Source organism: Anguilla anguilla, chromosome 6 (assembly GCF_013347855.1).
Source record: "Anguilla anguilla isolate fAngAng1 chromosome 6, fAngAng1.pri, whole genome shotgun sequence".
NCBI classification, from domain to species: domain Eukaryota; kingdom Metazoa; phylum Chordata; class Actinopteri; order Anguilliformes; family Anguillidae; genus Anguilla; species Anguilla anguilla.
The window spans coordinates 32,553,507-32,574,869 of NC_049206.1; the positions used below are offsets into that span (position 1 = coordinate 32,553,507).

Genomic DNA, 21,363 nt, shown 5'->3' on the forward strand with positions numbered 1-21,363 from the left:
GCTTGTTTGAGATGACTTTCGGCTAGCCTCGAAAACAGGCGAGAGTAGCCGATTGCAGTCAGGGTAGGAGTCAATAAGTCGGACACTTCTTCGTTGACTAGCCTGCTCGCCTCGTCTAGCAATGACAGATATCGCGTTCGCGTTCTTTGTTGCCGATGAAGTGGATGCAGTAGAAATCCCACTACTATTACATGAAAATGGACATCTGGCAATTTCGGCTAATTATAATTTTGAGACCATTGATAATGTTTGACCAGCTAGTTATTATGTGAGGGGTATATGAGAACAGATAGAAATACTATAACACTCACAACAAATTGATGTGAATGAAGTTGTAGGAATTTGGTCCTTTGTAAAGTACAACTCCATGTTCAGGTCAATAACAATTTATTATCAAAGCAAAAATAGTCTTTAATGCAGCATGCAGCATACCGGGTGAAAGCAAGGCAGTTCAATCACACCATAGTGATGTGTCAGTACAAGCTTTTATGCCCCACACCTGAAATAGAATACTGAAATAAAATGCAGGTTCCTGTCCCTGATTGGGTGACAGGCAAACAAATGGACACTGTTACATATGTATGTGGTGTGGAAGGAAACCAAATGGTCATTGTCACCGAGACCTCCTGTCTCACACCCATTGATTACTCTGGCCTCACCCTGGTGGTACCGTCATCACAAGGCTTTGATCCTAACCCCCCCTTGATAATTGAATTAGGTTGATTGTAGGTGACCATCCAAAAACACTGAAGCAGGAAATGTATTTTTCCCTACATAATCTTCATTTATTATTATTATTATTATGATGTCATTTCTTTTTGCAAAGCGTTTTATTATGAGAGTGAGGAATGCGAAGTGACCCTGTAAGAAACGGTTGTGGATTATGGCTATCCTTGTGTGAATTTGTACAGTCTGATGAGTGTGTACCGTTTAGCAGTTTCGGTTTGCTATATATGTAAAACAGTGGCTGTGACAAAGGGTGCGGTGGCGTAAGTGTAAACGAATCAGAAACGCAGGTGAAATATGGCCAGTGTATGTACTCATGGATTTGACGGCCATCCAACGAGCCTTGATTGACAAAAGAATCAGCAAGCCCGTAGAATTAGAGCTCCCTAGGTCGCAACTTGTGTACCCTTCTGTCCTACTCCGTTGTCTGTTATTTTGTGGAGATGCACTTTTAGTGTTTGTAAGGTTTATAAGGCATTTTTATAGGCTTATCTGCAGGTAGGAATCCTCTTCGCTGTTTTGCTAAGCTAGAACCGGAAAACTTGATAGTGGAGAATAGGAGCAGACTCATATGTCCCAGCAGGCTTTGCATATGAGAAAATAACAACAGTGTGAGAGAAATTAGGAGAAATGATGAAATTGCGTAGTTGAAACAATATGTTTTTAGCAGAATGGGCATGTAGGTGAAGGCTGACATGATCACAGACAGTAGTGTGAAGTAAATGAAGTGACCATGAGCAAGCTTAGTTTCCTTATCGAACGGTATATAGGCTATAACAGTCTGTATAAAGCATTAGTTGTTAAAGTGGAGGGTTAAGTAACGTGTGAAATCTATTGCACTGATGTGCTTTTCTCATGTTCAGTAGTAGTAGTTATAATTATGGGTGAGTCATGATTTTACATGTAATGTTTTAATGGGGAGTTGCAGAACGTACATACGTAGTAATTGTTTGTATGTGGCTAGATAGAGAACAGGGCGAGGTAACATGAATGTAGAAACATGGTGTTTGCTGAGAAGAAGGTTTTGTAAGGTAGCCAAGTGAAGAAATATAGTTAGTAGAAATAGCAAAATGGTGAACTGGTGGAACTTTTGAATCAAAGGAATGCATTTGCCGTCATGAAATGCATATGGGTGGTCGTGAGTGAGTTTTGGTAAAGCAAATATAAGCGTAAGAAAACGTTAGTGTAAAAGAGGAAATTATCTGCCTGAGGGCGAGGCGGGATTCAATCCTTCAACCGAAGGTTTACCAGTCTGACTTTGTTAGTGCAGCACCATGACATAGCTATGCAATGCGTGAAATATCATTAGCAAACCTGTCCGTGGTTTTAAAGAAGAACACAGGCTAGTAAGCACAGAAAAGCTCCCGTTGAATCCATATGGCTTTTCAATATTGTAGCCAGTTAATAACTGAACGTGCAGACAGTACGTCATAATGCAGTGTATACGTTCGGTGAACGGCGGGTAGATATGGTGCAAAAGCAATAATTGAGAAGTAGTAGACAATTATTAGTGAGGGTAAAAGCAGGTTAACCCTCTGGGGTCTAAGGGTAAAATGAGGCACACTGGTGATTGTGCCATGCTCTGACATTTCTGTAAATTTCATCAACTTTATATGCAGTGATTCCAAAGTATTTCATATCTCTGTTTTCAGCACAAACTCAGCTACAATACTATGGCAGCAGTAAGTAGGTCATAATCATATGTGGATTGCAAATTGCTCTAAAAACACACAAACTGTAAACAGTAGTTTTGAACATGCACAGGAATGTTGTAATAAAACACACTAAACAATTGTGACTAAGATCTTTGGTCACTGAAATGTGTTCATCAAGGTCTTGGGTATCAAAAGATGACAAAATATTTTAGCAAATCCAATGATAAATATAAAATAAATTGCTAAAGGTTAGTGTTGTGACTACTATTTTTCAACACCAGGTGAGAATGGGAGGGCAAATGGCCTTTCTGTAATGAATATGCATTGGGTAGGACGACCTGCCAGCTAAGTAGGCTATTCACACCTGGCCGCATGCCTCCCCACCACTAAGACAAAGACTCAGTGAGCCATTTAGAAGACAGAAACAAAGACATCTTTTGATTTTCAGAACATTTATTGAAGCAAACTATACGCATGGAAGATGAGATGAGACTGGTGTACTCTTGCAACGCGTGGCCTCTTTCCTAGGCCGTGTTTCCTGATCAGCATCTCTGTAAATATGATAAAAACAAAATTGTTAGGAAATGTGACATCAAATCAAACTTTATTTATATAGCACATTTCCTTCAACAGGTGAAAATTAAATTTTTTACAAAACAATTCTTTACAAAAAAGGGGCAAACCACTAACTAATGAAAACAAAACTTAGGAAATGTGACATGGTTACATCATATACAAACAAAGAACCAAACAAACACAACCAGACGCAGAGAGGTAGCCTATAATTTTGAGAAGCAATGGTTAGAATCGTTCGTAGTGTGGGAATTTACAAGCGCGCATATTAGTGAATATTCCTACAAACACACAGAGAATGTAATACAGCACACATTTACAAATAATGCAAGCTATCAACGAAACAACATTAGCTAAACTGAATAAACATTGATATTCCAGCTCAACTACACGCAACTCATCAATAACAATGCCTCAATCTGAAGTAGGCTAGGTCTGTTTAGCTAAGTGGTTATTATATTGCTATTTCCCGAATTTACTTTCAGTATGCTAATATCGATTGTGCGAGGACATCAGTTTTAGAATCCTAGCCACACCACGGGCTATTTATTACCAATATGATCGAAAAAAATACCTGCTACTTCTAACACACAACCAGACGCAGAGAGCCTAGCCTATAATTCTGAGATGCAATAGTTTGAATCGTTCGTAGTGTGGGAATTTACAAACGCGCATATTGCTGGATATTCGAACAAACACAGAGATTGCAATCCAGTACACATATTTACCAATATGATCATAAGAAATATACTTACTCATGAAGTTGATCCTCAGCTGGATCAGTTCGCTGTTCGAAATGACACCGCTCTTCATCAATGTCGGCTTCTGGACGGACCATTTTCCAAAATTAAACGAAATGTTTACCTCAAAAGAAGTGAATTAGGCTACACTTGGACATTCTATCCTGCTTTCGCAGGCTTGGCATTTCTCACATGGATCTCGCATCGCCCCTCCCCTATTCTCCTTCTATAGTTATCACACGTTAAAATGTGAATGCGATTTTGGCGGACTTCCTGATGAGCGAAATTAACATAGTAATGAGTAAGGATTAACAAAGCATACATGGTTTAATTAATCAAATTTAGAACTTTTAAAACAATTCATATCATTTGTCAATGGGCGCATTGGAAAGTCGCGATTCTAAGGTTTCTGTCAATGTTTTTGTTGCGTCTGTATGATAACAACTCGTGAAGTTAATCATCCAAATAGAAACAAAAGTTCATTTAATCTTGCCGAGCTCCGCCGGCGGAGCTCTCGACCCCAGAGGGTTAAAGAAACGTGTCCCTAGCTGGGCTTGAACCTAGGACCCCATGTTCCCAAGACTGTAAACTTGCCCACTAGGCCACAAGCAGACTAGCTGTTTAAACTGGAAATGTTTCAGAGTAAAAAGGTATGGGTATTTTGCGTGTGCATGCAAGTTTTTGATTGGGTCGTGTACGTGAAGATTTGGCTGGTGTCGGTAAAATGTCCAATGGGGAGACGTGTTGTTAGTGGGATAGGCGGCAGGAAAAATAAGGAGGAGAAGAAGACGAAGAAGAAGAAGAAGAAAGAGAAGAAGAAGGAGAAAACGCAAAATCCTCTGAGTTTGAGGCTTTATTGTGTGGACATGTGAAGTTGTTTATGAAATCTGTCTGTTGAAATGGGGTCAGAATGTACAGAATTTAATGTTTTTAAGGGCTGAGTGTCTGTGGCTGTTGTGGTTATTTCTGTGGGGAACCCTGAAAAGTGCCAAACTCTCGGTGCTGTATAGGTATGGGGCATGCCATCGCCAAAGCGTAACTTGGCGGGATGGCATACGTGCCATCCCAATTATTATTATTGGGTACAGGAGTTTGTGTACCAAGAGCTTATAAGAATTACTTTCTCATTATATTGTATTCAGGGGTTTTGATACAGTTATTTCGATATAAACTCCATTGCAGAGATGTTTATTAAGACAGCATTTATGGGGAATGTGTAAAGCGTTCAATTGTGAATGTCAGTACTCCGATAAAAATCATTTGGTGTCTGTTTATCTTGGAATAATGATGGATAAGATAGAGGTCTCATAACTTCCTTGTGGGTGGTGACAGCTTTTCTGAGCCAATAGGCACTTTGCTCAAACCAGAGCAAGTCGATTCCCATCGTGCATGAAGTTGTGCAGTCGGTGGAGAGCATAGATATATATACATATAGCAAGAAATCAAGCTTGTTCAAATGAAAAACGTTTCAGCTAAAATTAATAATACATTCATTACTTTCTAGCCAGCTTGCCAGGTTAAAATTATTGTGGTTATGTTCAGTTTAATTCATTCAAAATCAAAACACGACTTGCAAGAAAACTTCGGTAGGTAGCTAACAAGCAAAGCTAGCCTTACAATCAAGGTTATTTGATGCTATTACAATCCTACTCAAGTTAGCGAGCAATGCATTTATTACTTTCTAGCCAGCTTGTCAGGTTAAAATTAACTGTGGCAATTCCTTATGACAATGAATTATTTTCCACCACGTAAGTAATTCAGTTCATGTAAACCTAATGTTGATACACACACCTCTCTTGAGCGTCTAGCAGCGATTATAACCTAACTATCGAGATTCTAAGTAACTGGAGATAAAACTTTTTTTTGTACTCCACGTAGATCATAAACCCTTGAATATAAAAATGACTCATTGAAATCGGTTGAGAAATGTAAACGTTATAGTGCTTTTTATCCAGAAAAACCGCAGCTCCCCCGTTCACTTCTATTTGTTTTCAGGCCAGTCTTGCCTGGACCAATATGGCGGCCACATTGACATATCGCAGCAAGGGGCCGAAGCAGCCAATGCGGCGTCTGTATATGTCTATGTGTGGAGAGCAACTGTGTCACCTAGCCCTGAAAACTGCGAGCGCCTCGCTCCCGTGAGATTTCAGCGGCAGTCGGATTTCCAGAGCAAATCGGACAACATTCATACAACCGTCATACAATGCGTTTGGCAAGGCGGTGGTCAAAACTGCGCAGGCCTAGCTAATCTCAAACAAGCCTAAAGACTACCATCTGAAGATCTCCGTCCGTCCGTCAGAAAATAATCCATAAACTAACGTCAGCTAAAGTCTGACTCACAGCGGTTGGAAAGAACAGTTATGGTAATCTTATATTTGTAACGTTACCTATCAATATGCCAGCTAAACGTCAATGTTAGCTAGCTAGTTGTCAACGAATGAACTATGATATCTGATAGTGATAGTATAATAGGTAGCTAGCTAGTTAATAGCTATCGGTACACTGTCTGAATGTGATGTTCACTAATAAAGAGCATATTGCAGGTTGGAGACTCCAGTGAATCAATGTGTAGGAAAATGGTGTAGGAATTAGATTTTCATTTTAAAAAATATACTTATTTATAAAACGGGTAGTTCAAATCAAGCAATCTGATTGGTTCATAGCCGTGGTATATGTGTCTTGGTGAGTGACCAGCATTAGCTTATAGATATATCCACATTATATAATAAAACTAACATATTTAAAGAGACTCAATTTCAAACCTAAATAACCTAAATATTTTGAGCAGTAAGATTGCATCATTGCTATGTAAGTATTATGTTTTCGGTAGACAGCGACAGTAAATCAATGATGCAGTTCTATCCGCTTCTATCTTCCTCCAGAAAACAATGTCAGCTACCTATCAGCAAACAAATGGCTTAACTATGCCCAGAAGTCCTCAATAATAATAGCACAGGGCTTAAAGTTCTCCGGCACTGTGCTGGATTTCCGGTGTGGGGCCGTTTTAGATTCGAAAATAGATAATTATATGTCTATGGAAAATATTCTTGCATATTTTTTTTAAACTGCCAGGTAGCAAGAATATGGCTGTATATGTACGTATACAGCCATAAGGAACCTTATATTTTGTATTAATAAAGTGGACCTACTTCCTTTGTTTACACTGTGGCTCAGCGAAGTGTCAGCTCAATAACGTGACCGCGCTACTTTTAAAAAGAACTGCAATGAATAGGCTATTCGTTTTGTTTTCATATCATCGTCGCAATCTTTTGGACTAATTTGGGAATCGTTTGACAACAGTAGTCCAATGCTGCATACGCTGTTTAGAGACCAACGGAGGAATGAGCATTGAAAAGTTTTAAAGATAGGCGTATTGGATATTCTTTATGGCTTTGAAAGTTGTGCTTGTACTTGGATACAATTACCAGACTACGGTTTCCGATTGAGGAAAGGATGAGTAGATAATGCATTTTTCACGCCATTTGGACCTTTCAAGTTAACGTGAGGATTCACAATTAGAAACGATTAGATTTGGTGTTCTTGTCTTTCTGAAACGGGTTGCGATATGCGCTACAGCCGTCATCCATCTGGCTTGTAGCCTACAGCTCGCTAGGCTTAGGCTATGTTTTTAGCATCTTATACCACCAAAGTAGGCTATCTCTAATATCTTCCATTTGTGTTTTGTTTGTGTGCGTATATTTTGTTCGTTTTGAGCATATCCTATAAGAGTAGCCTAGGTGTCCAATCACGTTCAGTCGTCATCAACACTTCAAGTCATGCGCACAAGATGTAATGTCTTTTGGTGAAGAATGGAAACGAAATTTATTAAACAACCGTTACCGTAGTTGACAGATATGTCAAAAAATAAATGGAGATGGGCTTGGATAGAGGAAACTGGTGGACAGCGCACTTTATCTTTTTGTTTGTTTTGCACAATTTGTTACTGTACAGTTTGTTATTGTTTGTTATTTGTGGTATTAAACCTGTTCATTTTCAATTAATTAATTTCTTAATTTTGTGAACCCCCCTTCCCTCCATTATTTCTCCTAACCCCAGAACACATTTCAGGCACAGAAATTTTCCTTGCTTTAAGCCCTGATAATAGTATTTTCCAAGAAATTACGAAATATCGTTGACCACGTTTCGTTAGGTGCAGAGTATTTTTATGCTAACTTAGAGTGAATGCGTAAGTGAATGCGATGCTAAGAATATTTGCTGTTACGCCGACCTATAACGCTATTCCGAAAGCAGAATTAGACATGTTATACATCGTTGCTCTCTGTGGCTTTCTAGCTCACGACTGTTGCGGTCTGTGGGAGAATGAGAGTGTGTGGCTCTCTCCGAGAGCCAGATTTGGTCGACTGACCAGCAGCAAGACTGAAACATGAATGATCTGCGCATGCGCCTTTCAATGTGCCCAATGACCAATCACTGATCCCCACTGGCTTTCATAGGCATCTTTTCAGAAAATCTCCCTTTTTATATGCAAATGATTACGTGGTGACATCATACCTATGAAAATTAATGTACGATGTCATCTAGTGACTTTTAAAGGAGGCCTTAGCTACTTTCCATAGAAAATAGTTGGCAACACTGCACTAGTTCCTCTGAATTTGTGCCCTTATGTCTTGTAAAAAAAGACTACCTAGCGATAGCTGCACTCGGTTGCTAAGCAGGGAGTTAACGTGACTCCCCATGTTGCAGTGTTAGTGTTTTAGCGAATGTTTTAACGTTATGGTCTTGTAAAATTACATAGGGGGCGACATAGGGGCGACATATATGGGGCGACATAGCTCAGGAGGTAAGACCGATTGTCTGGCAGTCGGAGGGTTGCCGGTTCAAACCCCGCCCTGGGCATGTCGAAGTGTCCTTGAGCAAGACACCTAACCCCTAACTGCTCTGGCGAATGAGAGGCATCAATTGTAAAGCGCTTTGGATAAAAGCGCTATATAAATGCAGTCCATTTACCATTTACAAGTTTGTTTTAGCTATCGATATCTCTTTTTAACGTAAGCTGCATTGGCAGTTGTATGCTGTTGCCTGCTAGCTATTCGAGCGAGAAAAAATTGAGTACTGAGTTTTGCTGTCATAATTATTTGCTATATTTGGTACCTAGCACCCTCTCAAAACAACCAAGCTACCTCATACCTACCCTGTTCAAAATGTCTATTGCAGTCCCTGAGTGCAATATTGACTGGATGGCATATTATTAGTGTCCCCCTCCATTATCATCACAAAGAAAATTTACTGTCTGTGGTCCCCCCCAATGTTCAAATGAAACCTATGCCCCTGTAAACAAAGTCAAATTAATATGATCATTTCTGACTTCTAAAGAACAAAGTAACATTGTTGAACTGTCAGTGCACTTTTGAAACAATATAATAGCTTTATCTACTCTAATTTTATATATTTCCTTGTTAAATGATCTGTTAACTGAGCCCAGGTGCCGATTTTGTTTTAATGTTTGTGCATAGAACGCCCGTACAATGCGGGCGAAAGTGTCACCTCCCTCTGCAACTAGAGTGATTACACAGGAAGAGGGAAGTGGATTTTAAAAATTGTATTAAACAAAACAGCCATTATTTTCTGACAAGTTAGGTATTTATATGTTATTTGACTAGCATTTATGACATTGTGAAAAATAAACACTTAAAATATGTTTTCTGAAAAATTGCCAAAATGGGTTTGACATCCCTATTAGGGTCTGACACAAGTTTTACAACAGAGTTACGGGTTCTATAAAAAAAATATTTTAATTAATCTATGCTGATACCAGCGCAATATTAGCTGGTATTAGGGCTTTATCTTTTCCAAATACTTATGTTATCTTCAAATCACAGAACAAATCATTCTTAAGATAGTGAATCACACCAAAATGAAACGCGGCGTGCATTTTGGGGTGATTCGTACAATGCAGAATGATGGAAGCTGTCCTTGTGAGGAAAAATGACACCCTGCAAGCATTTCCCTCTGGCCAGCAGAACCTCTCCCACAGAGGCTAATGTGTCAACTGAAAACCTAAACCACTGTATCATGAGGCGTTGGTCCGGCAAGATACAAGCAACCTGAACCGCACACTCAAAAAGAAGAAAAATGACTTTATGACATTAAAGACTTCTGTTATTTAATTCCAATTTAGGATGTGAACGTCATGTTTTGCTCTCTGCTAGGATTAGGCCTATATATAGAGTTTTTGGATCTCACGTCCAATCCATAATGTCACTGTGACAAAATATAGCTGGGGACTGCAGTGGCACTGCCAAAATGAAACGGCACTATCTTGCACCATGTTCATCTGATTTTTTGCCTTACATTACAAAAAAAATATAAACATATATTCAGCTTTATTGGACAGGACCATTGTAGAGAGACTGGAGGAGGAGAGAGATGTGCAACAAAGGTCGCGCGGTCAGATTTGACTGCTGGCATCGCAACTCGTAATGAGCATGTGGACAGTGCTCTACAGGCTATGCCATGAGACACCTCCTATTTGCCTTACATTTTGCGAGTGGAAATGAATTTGTTTGTTCCGCTGTCTAATTTAGATAATAATGTATGACTTATTATTAAATTAGCAAATTATTTGAATTAGTAGTATAAGAGATTTAAGGAAAAATTGAACTATTAAACCCCATTTTGCCATAAGTTTACGTCATGAATAATAAAATTATTGTGTTCATTTCGTTCTTATTGTGCTATATTGCAAACAATTACATAAAAAGAGGTATTTATCTATTTTTAAATTTGCTCCTATTTAAGTAATCAGGCTCCTCATTTTATAGTCTTTCCTTGATTCATCGCAGTTCCATTTTATTATATAGTTTTATATTGGTTATTTTAGTAGTTTGTTAGTGTTAGATAACTCAGTAGTAGTATTTTTTAGTTTGTTCTTTAGGTTTTCGGTAATTTAAGTTAGACTAGTTTTAATAATTGTACATAGCTTTTTCAGTTGTTACATTAAAGTGGAACTGCACCCAAAAAATATATTTTGCCCAAATATGTAAGTCCATCATAAACGTCCCCCCCCCTCCCCCCCCATTCCAGCCTCCAGCCTTCTGCTGTCATTTCAACACCCACAATGCACTGCTCTACAACTTGATTTGTTGGGCATTCTCTGGGAGGGGTTAACTTAGCTGCTTTTAACTAAGCTACTTAAATTATCTAATGTTGTTATGGTAGCATAATTTCCTCTTTGTGCACATGCCCAATCCTTGCCCATTTAGGGGGTACCCTATTTAAAGCTTTATAACTCCATGTGTAAGCATCACAGAGACATGGAAAATGGTTTAAATGAAGCAGATAGTAAGCAGTGTACCCAGTCTCTCAAAATCTGTCCAAAAATGCTTTTTGTCCATGTGGAGGGGTGGTGTAGTTAGGGCACCATCTGCAGACGGAGAGGGAGCGGTTTAGCTGGCGCTACAACCCCAGGTGTGTGCAATCACAATTAATTGCTAATTGTTTATATGCTCTGCCTGCAGTGAGACCAGGGTGCTGGAATGAGAGATGCGCGCGGGAGTGACGTGTCAGCTAATCCCCATCCTTATTGTGTGTGGTTTGTTTTGTTTGTGTTTCCGTGTTTTGTGTGAGCGCACAATAAAGGAGCAGTGCTTCTAAGAATGATGTTACAGTCCATTATAAAGCATATAAATGTGCCCCTTATGATGATTTAAGATGAAAGGTTGATATCAGATTAAAAATAATGCAGAACCATTGTGACACAATGAGGTACGCATACCTAAATGTGTAATCATTAACTCTTATTTGTTTTCTGTACTCTACAGTATGTAATCTTTTCTTGCATGGGGATGGGATGACATTAAAACAATATTCCACCGTCCATCAAAACGTTTTGTTGATGTTCTAGCTTCACGTCAAATCCGGTGCATGAAACATAAACACGACGGAGTTACGAACGAACACTTGCACCACAGTGTGAAATATCCTCATAATAAACTAGCACTAACCTATTTAAAGACACTCAATTTAACAAATAATGTATATAATTGAAATATTATCAGCAGAAATACTTACGTATCGAGGATGAAATCTTATCTGTGTTCAGTAGGCATTAACCTCCTTTAAAGAATCAGTGGTGTCGTTCTCCTCTTCTGAATTACTCCAGAAAACTATATCAGCTAGGTCTATCAACATATGCCTTACCCATGCTCAGAAGTTCTCAAGAATAATACTATTTTCCAAAAAATGCTCAACGATTATGTTCCGCCAGGTGCAGTGTCTTTTACTGCTATCACAGAGTGAATGTGTAGGGTGGCGATGATGAGACAAAACTTTTGGTTACACTGGGCTATAAAATGCTATACCAAAAGTAAAATTAGACATTATACATTGTTAGAAAGCTTATACTCTCACCTGCTGAATAAAATCATTTTCAATCAAGCCAGAATGTACTAAGAAGGGCAACAATGCCTTAAACAGCATGTGTGGTATTATGCACAGCCATTTTGGAAGGTACCAAGCCGTCACAAATGTGTATATTTCCCAAACGGATTGTCCAAGACAATATATGACCGCACAGTCTCAAAAGGGACATCTCTACACGTAAAACCAATAGTACGGTTGTATATTTATTTCGTATTTAGTCGCAGATAATGACAGTAGAATTACATGGTATCATTTTAGAAAAATTTGTTTTGTTTATTTTGTTATTCAGTGAGCAGCGTTTTCACTGCTTTATTGGCATATCTTAGGGCTATTTTGGATTTATCTTATTGCTATGACGGAATACGAATTTTTGGTGGTGAAAGAATATTTTTATAAATTCCTAGATAGACAATATTGCCCAGTGTGTCATGCGTAGGGGGGATAGTTGCAGATGAGACTGCAGGGCGGGGACGCTTGTTAAATGGACGACCTGTGCCACAGTGACACTTCGAAGCTCCATATTCAGCATTGTTGTCGTGCATCATTTGCTAATAAAGCTAGAACACAGAGTTTGTGTTTTCAACTCATAGTTTGGTTACAGGAACGATGATTGTCTGAGTTGAGCAATCGAGGCACACTGGCGTGCTAACCACAAGGCGGATTGCACATAGGGGTTAAAAGCAGCTAAGTTATCATAATGTTACTTAGCTAGCTAATGTTTTTTCTTTAGGATGTGATGCCTAATGTTGCTAGCTATGCAGTTATAGTTGAGGCCAAAAGTTTACATACACCTAGGCTAAAGATATTTAAACTCAGTTTTTTACAACTCTTGTTATAATTGGGAGTTAATTGGCACCTGTGGCTATATTTAAGAGCCTACCTCTACAGCCACTGCCTTTTAATCCTTGATACCATGGGAAAATCCAAGCATCTCAGCTAAGACCTCTGAAAAACAAAACTGTGGACCTCCACAAGTCCGGTTCCTCCTTAGGAGCAATTTCCAAACAACTGAAGGTACCACGAGCATCTGTACAAACAATTGTATGCAAATATAAAAATCTTGGTACCACAGAGACACTGCATCATTCAGGAAGGAGGCACAAATTAACTCCCAGGGCTGAATGAACTTTGGTCTGAGAGGTTCAACTGAACCCCAAGACAACAACAAAAGAACTGGTGAAGAAGTTGAAGGCAGCAGGTACCAAAATATCTACATCCACCATTAAGAGAATCCTACATCGCCATAGCCTGAAAGGCTGTCGCACAAGGAAGAAGCCCCTACTCCAAGACCGGCATATAAAAGCCAGAATGAAGTTTGCAGGTGATCACCAGGACAAAGACCTATCCTTTTGGAGGAATGTTCTCTGGTCAGATGAAACAAAAATTGAACTGTTTGGCCATAATGGTCAGCTCTATGTATGGAGGGAAAAGGGTGAGGCATTTCATCCGAAGAACACCATCCCAACTGTGAAGTATGGGAGTGGCAGCATTATGTTGTGGAGGTGTTTTGCTGGAAAAGGGACTGGTGAATTTCAGAAAATTGATGGCATCATGAGGAAGGAGGATTATTCAGAAATACTGAAGCAACACCTCAAGACATCAGCTAGAATGTTAAAACTGGATTGCAACTGGGACTTCCAGCAGGACAATGATCCTAAGCATACCTCCAAATTTCTAACAAAATAGCTTAAAGACAACAAAGTGAAAGTATAGGAGTGGCCATCACACAGGCCTGAATCCCATAGAAAATTTGTGACTGAACTGAGCAAGGAGGCCCACAATCCTGACTCAGTTACACCAGTTCTGTCAGGTCGAATGGGAAAAAATGCAGGAAAAGTATTGTGAGACGCCTGTGGAAGGCTACCCCAAGAGTTTGATTCAAGTTAAGCAATTAATAGGCAATGCCACCAAATACTAACAAAGTGTATGTAAATGTTTGACCCACTGAAAATCTGATATAGTACATAAAAGCTGAAATAAATCTGTCTCTTAGCTATTATTTTGAACTGACCTCTTATGGAAATAAAGTAGATACCCTAGTTGACTTAACACAGGAAATGTATGGTAACATGAAATGTGTAGAGTTGTGAAAAATTGAGTTTGAATGTCTTTAGCGAAGGTGTATGTACATTTTTGGCCTCAGCTGTACATGTCACATCACATTCTAAAGAAACAAACATAAATTACTGTTTCTGACACAGCCTCTTACTGCTAATGAAAGTGACCTATTTACCGGTGGCACAATGTCTTTGAATATAGATGTGGCTTGGTCCAGGAGCCCAGAATGTTCTGGCTTTCCCCTCAAGTTTAATGGCTTGAATCCACTTTTTCTCCTTATTCGCTCTGTTTTTTTTGCACGTGAGGACATAAAACTTAAAATTGGCTTTGTCATTTGCACCACCCAACACACAACGTTTTGGCATTTTATAATCTTGATAATCCACTGACTCCCTATGGAGCGCAATGGATTGTTTTCTCCCATTGTGGGGGCTTTGCCTATTCTTGCCCTCTTTCTATGCTTGTGTGAGTTGGGAACAGCAGACAGTATTTGTATTTCCTACTGTTCTTCCTCAAAAATGTGAAGAGGAAGACAAGTGCAAGAACCACGGTGGCTCTTGGGTACCCCAGCCTAGATTCGTGCTCGAAACTAGCCAGCAAAATGCATCATCTGGCTAGTCAATATATGCAGAAGTGGTTCTGTTCGATAGGATGTACTTTGATTTTCGGAACCAGATTTTTTTTCGGAACCAGCATATTGTGGTCAAATAACACGGTGAAAATATATTTTAAAATTTTTTTGTTGTTGGAGTTCCCCTTTAATAATTTCTAATTTGCTTCAAAACTGTAGCTATACTATTGTATGAATTGTAGCAAAGCTGTGTTCATTTAATTGAATGTCTGGGTGATGAGATGGGAACCAAAATAGGCTGTCAACATGGAACAACATACTTTGTGGACCTGCTGGTTTTAATAAATATTTCACATTAACTCCAAACTGCTTAGCTAGCTCAGTGTTGATGTAACGAAGTTATTTTTCAGACTAGCACATTTAAAAGAAATGCAGACCTGCCAACCTGCACGCATTTTGTGTACCAACCACGCAATTCTTGGTCAAAGTACGCAGGTACGAAATGCCAGCTGAAACTACGCAAAAAAAAAACAAAAAAAAAAAAAAAATATATATATATATTGTAATTTAATTCCGGAAAACAACCAATTAATACAAAACAATACCGTACATTTATTCGGTATTTAAACTACATCCCTCGGATTGAACCAGATGCTACGACCTTGTGCTTGCGGTTCTGTAACCCCTCCCCGACCCACTCAACACCCACTGATACGCAGCGGTACTTTATTATCCACCGAGGCGTAACGCTGCATTGCGGTAAAATGGGAAGTGGGGAGTAATAATCAAGCACAAAAATGCGACCGTAATGTTAACATATAAAACGGTAAAAAATGTTCGGTAACTTTACGAGATGATGCATTTCAAGGGGTGTATCCTAATGAGATTTGTGTATATAGTTAGCCGTAGTAAACCTCTCGTTACAAATGCCTACATTCCTAGATAATTTTTCAATTGAATACTATTTTTTTCATTAGGCCTATATCATGTGTGCCTATATAAGCTGATTCAATTATTTAATCATTAAATAAAAATGGAAATCATGAACAGAAACTTGGTTTATTCATAATTGACAGTGTTTTACATTGCAATATAAGCTTTTTTTTTTTACATTACAACATAAGTTTCTGTAAATACTTGAAAATAAAAATATATGTTACAATATACAAAATAAATTATTTCCATTTTTATGAAATAAGTGAATGCAATTCACTTATGGTTATCAGTTTGTATAAGCGCACACATCATATAATGAAATATTAATCATGAAAAAATTGTTTTAAGCAGGTGTACTCAAATTTTGACTTGAAAGTATATCATAATATAGCCCAGTGCAGTGCAAGTGATATTTTAGAATCAGGTCAAATTATACAATTTTGCCTGATCACTTTAACAGTCAAAACTAGAATTATGAAGAAAGGCTTGTGTGTGCGTGCAAAGCGAAGTGGTGCGAAAATATGTGAACTAAGCGTTACACTGACTGTTGTGGTACTCAAAATATTTTCCTAAGGTTGGCAGGTCTGGAAATGTTCTTTATCAAACTTTTCTGCTTCTGCAATCATAAGTGTATTTGTATAGTTTGATATTTGATCAACGGTGGCCAGTTTTCCAGAATTGCCACTGCAGAACAGTGGGAGATAGTAATAGTATTGTTTTCCCCCTCAGTGGCTCTGCCTACATGCCTATGACATGGTAATGAATGGATCTATCGCCCCTCCAGCTTCATTTTTAGGCTACCTTCCAGACAAAACAAGAACATGGTTTATTATTTATCAATCTCTTTCATATTGAGTGCTACCATGAGCACAATACGGATAAGCGCAGAGCACAGCTGGGCTCATTAATGTATCTTTCCAAGACAGCAGGATTGGAAGTCCAAACCCTGAATGACATGTTTTGAAATTTTTTTATTTTTCTGTGATTCTAGCAAGTTTGATTATCAAAAAAAAGTGATAGCCTTGGTGCAGAGTTGTTGTGGAAGAATTTGTGACACCTTAAGCCGACGACCAGGCACAGATAATGTTAGATTGGTTTGGGAGAAGATAACTTAGCAGTTAATGGATGTAAATTGCATGTACCTATCATTTTAAGTATAGTCACATAATTAAAATGAAAAGGTTTTCATGTTCACGTTGAGTTTATTGTTATTGTTCTTATTACAGAAGGGTATAATAAAAAGAGTGGAATACATTACCCATGGGACCATCGTGCAGTATAAGAACAGTCATAAACAATTAAGAGAATAAATAAATACCAGAATTAACAGAAAAAAATAAATAAGACTGAACAAAAAAAATGCAAAGTAATATTTATATTGAAGTCAAATTGGACAGCGTATGACAAATGAAAAAGTTGATTGGGTTTTGAATAGGTTATAATTGTGCATACATTGCTTGGGAAACCCCTGAAATTAGCAACTCGCCATATGTTGGGCTGCAACTGCACCAAAATTGCAGTATGCTGCTTGATCTTCACTGACACACCCCCGACAGTACCTTTGCTCCCACTTCAGTGCAGGGTGAGTCACCAATTTACCTCTGGGCACAGGTGCATCAATATCCATGGATATGCCACTTTGCCTGTGCAACAGCTCGCCGCACCACATGTGCTGGCCAGAAAATAGAGACCAGTGTTTTTAATACAAGGTACTATACTCATGTTTTCATGTACAATTTATGTCATCTGCTGAAGGTCACTTACAAACATGATTATTAAAATTACAAGGATTTTGAAAGTAACCATTGTCTTATTCTGTTTTTGCCATCAGTACAGGTTTTATGGTGAACCTGTGGTAAAAGCATGCATTGAAAATGGAACCCATTACATGGACATATGTGGAGAGCCACAGGTAGGGTTACATCAATAATATGTGGAGCAGTAGTACCATAAGAATGTTATTATACTGGTTGTTATTGGTGTTGTTGATTGCTTTGACCCAGAATCCCCTTTTAGTACTATTCAACATTATTTTATGGGAATTTTGTCAAGAAAAATGTATAATTTACCTGTACAACCAGGTAAGGCTACATATATGAGGCATTTTGTGTGAACGGGGACAAGAAATTCCAGATATTCCTGAAATTTCCCGCAAAGAAACTTCCCATGGAGATATTAGAAGTATATTTAGGATTTAGGTCACAAGTACTTTTTGAGAAAATTTCAATGAAAATATAATTTTTTATGGGCATTTGGACCCTTTTAAGACTTTTTTTTAACAATTCATTGAAGCAACATCTTTGTATCATTAACAAAGATCAAGCCCCCTAGTGGTGTACGTGCTGGTATTTACATTACAAACATCTGACTCTACCTTGTCAGAAGGTGTGGTATCATTGAAAACTAGCTTCATTGGATTATTATCAAGATAAATATGAAGCTCCTACATGCCCCTCATTGTTCCGCATTTCATAAAAGTATTTTGACCACTCTGCAGTATGATCTATTACATTACATTATAGGTATTTAGCAGACGCTTTTATCCAGAGCGACTTATACAACATTCTACATAGCATTTACACTGCATCCGTTTATACAACTAGATACTGCAGCAATGCAGGTTAAGTACCTTGCTCAAGGGTACAATGGCAGTGTCCTACCTGGGAAATCGAACTTGCGACCTTTAGGTTACAAGACCTGTTCCTTACCCATTATACTACACGGCCGCCTTGCCATCTGCATGAAACGGGTTGAAGATACCAGACATTTACATATATTTAGGAGTTGGTTCCAGTTATTTCACCACCAAAAAATTGTATATTATTAGAGCAACAAGAAAAAACACCCAAGATCCTGAATATAGGTCAAACTGTTATTTAGCCTGCCTACACATTGAGTGAATTTCTGTCCTCATCACATATTTCCTTCTGCTATCAAAATCTCTCAAAGTATGGAATTAAGTCTTGCCCATATTATTAAAGCCAGACATGTTCTTTCGAAGATTCTGTAGTTATTTTCTGATTTTTCTGTATGTGTGTGGTGTACAGTGTACATTTCAACGTGGGCGATATCTTAAAAATGGGTCTGCATAACAGACAAATTCAAATCAACAGTAGTAATATCTTGAAACGACCTGTAATTGATTGACAGCCTTATTATCCAAAAAGAGTTCATTCTAAGCATTCTAAAAGGTATAAGATGGGTGATTGGACAATTGGGAGCTAGAAGCAGAGTTCAGCATATCGCAAGCATATTATCTGAACCACGCTATTGTCGGGGAAATTACTATATAGCCTTAGGCGGTGCACCACTTTATGTCGGGAATATACTATATTCTCACATTGGGCAACACTTATGTAAGCGTAGTGGTGTAACCACACAATTAAAAATCAGTCTCATGAAATTACTTATCTAGACTATCTAACCATAAATTTGGAACTTCCGTTAATAATCAAAATTAGAAATATTAATGATCAAATAATTAAATCAAAGATTTAAGAGATAACCTGAAGGATACAGTTCTTGGATGGGCTATTTTGACTCAGATTCTCTCATTCTGGCAACGTCAATGCAGACACGGGTTCAATAAAATAATTTATTAAACAAACGTACAAACTCAGCATACACAAACTAATCCAACAGGAGAGAACTTCGCTAAATATGGAAGGTATTTAGCGAAGTTCTCTCCTGTCCTCAGAACTTCCTGCGTCACTGCTTGAGCCCTAACCGTAGCGTAGAGCGACGCCTTCACTAACCTTATTTCCCTTTCCCACACACCACCGAAGTGTGGTGCACCAGGGTGGTTGAACTTAAAGGTAATCTTCTGCTTTGCCAACACCTGCTGGAGCTCGGTAGAGAGGTTAGCGAATGCCTTTCTGAGCTCCTTCTCTCCTGCTCGGAAGTTCGTACCATGGTCGGAGAAGAGCTCCGCTGAAGTTCCCCGCCGGGAAATGAACCTTCGGAGGACCATCAAGAAGGAGTCTGCATCTATACTGGTGAATACATCCAAGTACACATCCCTCATTGTCAGACACTTAAAAATGATCCCCCACCTTTTCTCTGTGCGACGGCCTATTTTAACTCGGAAAGGCCCAAAGCAGTCGACTCCTGTGGAATAAAACGCCGGCTTAAAGAGGTGCAGACGAGCAGCAGGTAGGTTGGACATCTTTGGGACCACTGGTCGCACCTTCCATCTGCGGCACTCTACACAGGCATGCTGCATGCGGAGGATGGCCTCCTGCCCACGCAGAATCCAAAAGGTGTGCCGTATCTCGGCAAACACCCTCTCTGGTCCTGGATGGTGCAGTTGATTGTCATAGTCTTGAATCAGGAGTCGGGTGGCAAGGTGGCTAGGATCGAGGACAACTGGGTGCTGTGTATCCTGTCCTGGTTCAAGGCTTCTGCTCTTCGCAACCTACCCCCAACTCTTATCAGTCCATCGGATGCATCGAACGCCGGGGATAAGGTGAGGAGCTTACTATTGGATGGGACAGGTTTACCCGTTTTAAGCAGACACAACTCATCTGGGAAGCTGTCTTGCTGTGACTGCTGGAAGATGTGATTCTCTGCATCCCGATAATCTGCTGCCGTAGGACTGCTGCTCGGCTCTGCCGCCCCATGAAGACCCCGGGCTGTAGCCTCCAACAGTTCGCTCCAGTTAGAGTACTGCTCGCTATCTGATGCACCCAGCCGGGGCACCGTGGAGGTCACCCTGTGGAAGCCTGCTTCCGTAGCTCTGATGGATCCTCATCCAGCTCAGCCATTGATGTAACTGGCCACTCATCGGAGTTTAACAACAGGAAGGGGGTCCCTGACTCCATCGATTAGGCCGTGCGAGGTCTTTCAGGGTCTTCCCTCTAGTTATGTCATCAGCAGGGTTCCGTGCCGAATCCACATAACGCCACGCACTTGGGTCGGTAAGCTCTTGGATTTCGGCCACCCTAGTGCCGACGAACACCTTAAAGCGGCACGATTCAGAGCGCAACCATGTCAGAACTGTCGTGGAGTCACTCCACAGGATGGTCTTGTTAATCCGAATTGTCAATTCTTTCTGTAGCAGCTGCACCAGCTGCGCTCCGGTGACTGCTGCACACAGCTCCAGCCTGGGTATCGAGAGCACACGTTTGGGCGCAACTCTTGAATGAGCCATGAGAAATGCAAGGTGGAGCTTGCCTTGGCTATCTTCAGTCCAGTCGTACTGACTCGCCAGGTTTATTCCGCATTGTGGGGGCTCCGTAGTCCACAATACGGTACTTGTAGCCGATGGTGTCTGCCTGACAGTGCCAGCTCAGCCCTAGGTTGGATTCTGGCGTGTCTGCTTTGTCCGGCGCAAGCCACAACTCAGCACTGCTAGACCTGGCCTCTTTCGGAACATGACTGAGGGTGCTCGGGACGTTGCTGGCCCACTGTCTCAAGTCGAATCCACCAGTGGCTAAGAGCTCCCTCAGCTTATCAACCAGATGTCTGGCTTATTTAGGTGTTGGCACACTCTGTAGACAATTGTCTACGTAGAAACACTGATCTGCGGAGAACCGGACCTCGTCTCCTGGCTTACTGTGGTGATTGACGTGCTGTTGGAGGGCGAAGGTGGCACAGCACGGACTGCAGGTGGTCCCAAACGGGAGGACCTGCCACTCATAGACATCCGGGGGGTCATCTCTTCTCAAGTCCCGCCAGATGAACCTCAACAGCAGCCTGTCTTCGGGTAAGAGATGAACCTGGT

General features: G+C 39.9%; 1 protein-coding gene across 8 annotated transcripts in view; it reads left to right on the plus strand.

Annotated features, from left to right (window-relative positions):
- Nucleotides 1–21,363, plus strand: part of LOC118229842 (saccharopine dehydrogenase-like oxidoreductase) — a 303,871-nt gene that overhangs the window by 84,789 nt on the left and 197,719 nt on the right. For 5 of the 8 annotated variants that reach the window (XM_035422303.1, XM_035422296.1, XM_035422302.1 and 2 more), the window contains exon 3: nucleotides 17,473–17,553. The exons of the other annotated variants lie outside the window; for them this stretch is intronic. In XM_035422303.1, the coding sequence (XP_035278194.1) occupies nucleotides 17,473–17,553 (81 nt within the window). The remainder of the gene's footprint in view (nucleotides 1–17,472; nucleotides 17,554–21,363) is intronic. 8 annotated transcript variants of the gene reach the window in all.